The following is a 3,404-nucleotide window of genomic DNA, read 5'->3' as shown; positions in this document are numbered from 1 at the left end:
AAAAAGAAACTGAGAGCATGGAGGGAGGGTTAATCACATGCCATGCAATTTGCAGGTTGAGATATTCGCCTTTTGGTTTCACGTATTTAAGAACTGAGTAGAGAATAAATGAACAGACTGGATACATCTGAACTCTTCCTTCTTCCATCTTTCTTTCAAATTTAAAGCTGTTTGCTGTGTCATAACCCACGTGGTGTAAGTGTAACAATCTCTAGATATAGAAAGCGAGGGTGTCTGCAACTACAAAGAATGAATTTAATGAGGTGGGTGAATTTTTTTTTTTTTTTGTTTCTTTTTTGCTCTCTCAAAAGAAATTCGAGTCAAATCCCATTCTAATTCATTCACAGTTTAGACCTCCAAAAGTCATAATAAACGGCTATGGCGATTGATTGCTTCGTGTATATTGTAATAAATTCAACATTGTTGTTCGTTAGTTGTTAGACACCCATTAAATCCGTATGGCTACAACATCCCTCCGAAGATCACGTTCATCAATCTGGGCTCTTCTTATGGCTTATGCCTTATGATTGGGAAAACCTGTGAACAAGTCTTTTTAAATTTAATTAATTTTAGGTTAAGGCTAAATATGTAATTAGAGAAGGAGAGAGGAGAGAGGGAAAAAGCTAGAATACAAAAAAAAAAAGAGTTAAAGGTTTAGTTGCGGAAAATGGTCGTTGTTTGTATGTGGGGTGGAAATTCACATCTGCGCCCCACAGCACATCCCCGCTAATTGATATATCATCGTCGGGAGATATTCTCAATACATGGCGGAAATATGCGGTGGGACGTTGTGGGGCGCAGATGTGAACTCGTAGGGTGGGCAGGACAGTTTTAAGTTTTAACTCCTCAGGGGTCTGGGCTGAGGGCAGAGCCGTTCGCTCTGGTCTCTAGTCTCTAATCTCTACTACGGTACCCCACCGGGATTTGGGGATTTTTTTTTTTTTGGTTGAGATTTGGGGATTCCCCAATCCCCATAACCCATTTCCCATCCAGGAGAATCCAAAACCACGCGGTTTCGGTACAAAACTGCTTTTTAAGGCAAAAGTGTTATTTTGCACTATTAGAAAACCGCTTTCACTGGGCCGTTTTTGGTCCAAACGGCTCGAGTCTCGAAGAGTCAGTTATTTGTGACGGTGGGCCGGTGGCTGAAGCCTGAAGCTGAAGGTCTCCCGCACTCCCTCCAAAGTCCAAACATCTATTTATTTCCCCCGACCCCCTCGTTACTTTCCTCACCAGTCCTTCCGTCGTTTCTCCCAATTATCTCCTTTTGCTTCTCTTCTTCTTCTTCGAAAGTTCATGTAATCATCTATCCTTTGTCATTTGCTTCCATTATTCTTTTTACTCGCTGAGAACCAAAAGAAAGAATGGTTACAAAATGAGATAGTTTTGAGTGACAGTTGAGTGTTTTCAGTGTTTTAATCTGTGCAGGAAAATGGCTCCAATAGGGCTTCTGTTCGTGGGATTTCTCTCAATGTTCTCATCTGTTCATGGGTATGGGTATGGTGGGGGTTGGATTAACGCTCATGCCACCTTCTATGGAGGGGGTGATGCTTCTGGAACAATGGGTATGTTACAAACTGAATGTTATAATCTCTTCCTCTCTCTTTTTTTTTGGTTTCTATAAAGAACCCAAGGCGTACCTTAGCTAGCAAACTAGCTATCTCGACATTCTCTTCTGATTGCTGTTTTTCCTCTTTGCAGGCGGGGCTTGCGGCTATGGAAACCTCTACAGCCAGGGTTACGGGACTAATACTGCAGCTCTGAGTACCGCTCTGTTCAACAATGGCCTGAGCTGCGGGGCTTGTTTTGAGATTAAGTGTGTGAACGACCGAAAGTGGTGCCTGCCTGGCTCGATTGTCGTCACAGCAACTAATTTCTGCCCACCCAACAGCGCCCTTCCTAACAATGCAGGGGGTTGGTGTAACCCTCCGCAGCACCATTTTGATCTCTCTCAGCCTGTCTTCCAACACATTGCTCAGTACAGAGCTGGGATTGTTCCAGTGGCTTATAGAAGGTAATTTTTGTACTTCTTTGGTCCTCTGTTTTGTCCAGCGTACCTTAAGCTATGTTGGTTTGACAGAAAGTTGAGGGAACTTGTTAAGAACTTTGCCTCAACTTTCTTTTTCTCTCCCACTTTCTATCAAAAAACCAAACACAGCCTTCGGTCCTGCTCTTCTTTCTCTCTCCCTCTCTCTCTCTCTCTGTAGTTTGTTTTCTAGGCTTTAATTCTTTCTGAATGTTCATGTTCCCTTATCTCCCCACGCCAAGAAATAGAAGCTTGCTGACAGGTTTGCTCTTCTTTTGTGGGTCTTTTTGCAGGGTTCCTTGCAGGAAGAGGGGGGGAATCAGGTTCACCATCAATGGCCATTCATACTTCAATCTAGTCCTCATAACCAACGTCGGAGGTGCTGGTGATGTGCATGCTGTCTCCATCAAGGGGTCAAGGACTGGGTGGCAACCAATGTCAAGGAACTGGGGCCAGAATTGGCAGAGCAACAATTACCTCAATGGACAGAGCCTGTCTTTCAAGGTCACCACCAGTGATGGGCGTAGCGTAGTCTCCTACAATGTTGCCCCTGCTGGCTGGTCCTTCGGCCAGACCTTCAGTGGAGGGCAGTTCCGCTAGAGAGACCATCCCTGACCCCTACGGCTACACTTGGACTGTGGGGAGGTTGGATATATAGACATACCCTGATGAAAGGTTGTTAGCGTAGGTGTTTCGGTAATTAATTCGTTGTTGGGTCAAAGTGAGAAGGGCCTATTTTAAAATTGCCCTTGTCATTTTAATTTGATTGTGGGGTTTCTACTTTCTATTCATGGGTCCCGTCAGGCCCTTTGTTTTTGAGGTCTATTTAACTGTTTGTGTGAGAGAAGAAAACACTCAAACAGGGAATGTAATTAAGCTTCTGCTGTAAAAACAGAAGCTGGCAGAGGTGATCCCTTATCACCCGCCACTAGTATATCAAGAGTGGTGTTTTTTTTGTTTTTTTTGTTTTTTTTTTGGGGGGGGGTTTATCCCCTTTTTTGTTTTTTTTCCCCTCTTTGGTGATAGAAAAGACAACGTTATGCTTATAAGTTGTAAGCGGTTGTTGTAATCAGCTATGCTGAATATGTCCTGGCTTATATATGAGACTGTAAATGTAAATCTCCAACTTATCTCTAGTAAACTCAAAAAGGGTTCTATCTTCTGAGTTCTGATGTGATTTGTTAGCTTCAGTCTCCAAAAGTTTTGTTCGGGCCTTTCTTTCTTTCTCACTCTTTTTCCCATTTGGGTTGGGTTGCAATGGCAGATTAGCACGAAAAGGAAATGTGCTTGACATGTTTAAACTGCAAAAGAACACTAACAGTGCGAATGAGCTCCGCCTTGTGGAGAGCCCTGTTTCTTTTTATGGCATAAAAAAGAT

General features: G+C 43.2%; 1 protein-coding gene across 1 annotated transcript; it reads left to right on the top strand.

Moving 5' to 3' along the window:
* Positions 1-1,067: 1,067 nt before the first annotated feature.
* LOC148863174 (expansin-A1-like) lies at positions 1,068-3,188 on the top strand. Its single transcript, XM_088980263.1, has 4 exons — positions 1,068-1,298; positions 1,429-1,565; positions 1,702-2,014; positions 2,320-3,188. Coding segments are annotated over exons 1-4 (759 nt in total). The 5' UTR covers positions 1,068-1,296; the 3' UTR covers positions 2,627-3,188.
* The last annotated feature ends 216 nt before the right edge of the window (positions 3,189-3,404 follow it).

This window comes from Nelumbo lutea, chromosome 3 (assembly GCF_056320005.1).
Source record: "Nelumbo lutea isolate HS-2025 chromosome 3, American lotus-T2T, whole genome shotgun sequence".
Taxonomy (NCBI): Eukaryota; Viridiplantae; Streptophyta; class Magnoliopsida; order Proteales; family Nelumbonaceae; genus Nelumbo; species Nelumbo lutea.
This window is presented reverse-complemented; position numbering and strand designations above follow the sequence as displayed.

Coding starts and splice junctions, on each gene's coding strand:
- LOC148863174 (XM_088980263.1), top strand. Junction 1,566..1,701: donor TGATGCTTCTGGAACAATGG/GTATGTTACAAA, acceptor TCCTCTTTGCAG/GCGGGGCTTGCGGCTATGGA. Junction 2,015..2,319: donor GTTCCAGTGGCTTATAGAAG/GTAATTTTTGTA, acceptor GTCTTTTTGCAG/GGTTCCTTGCAGGAAGAGGG.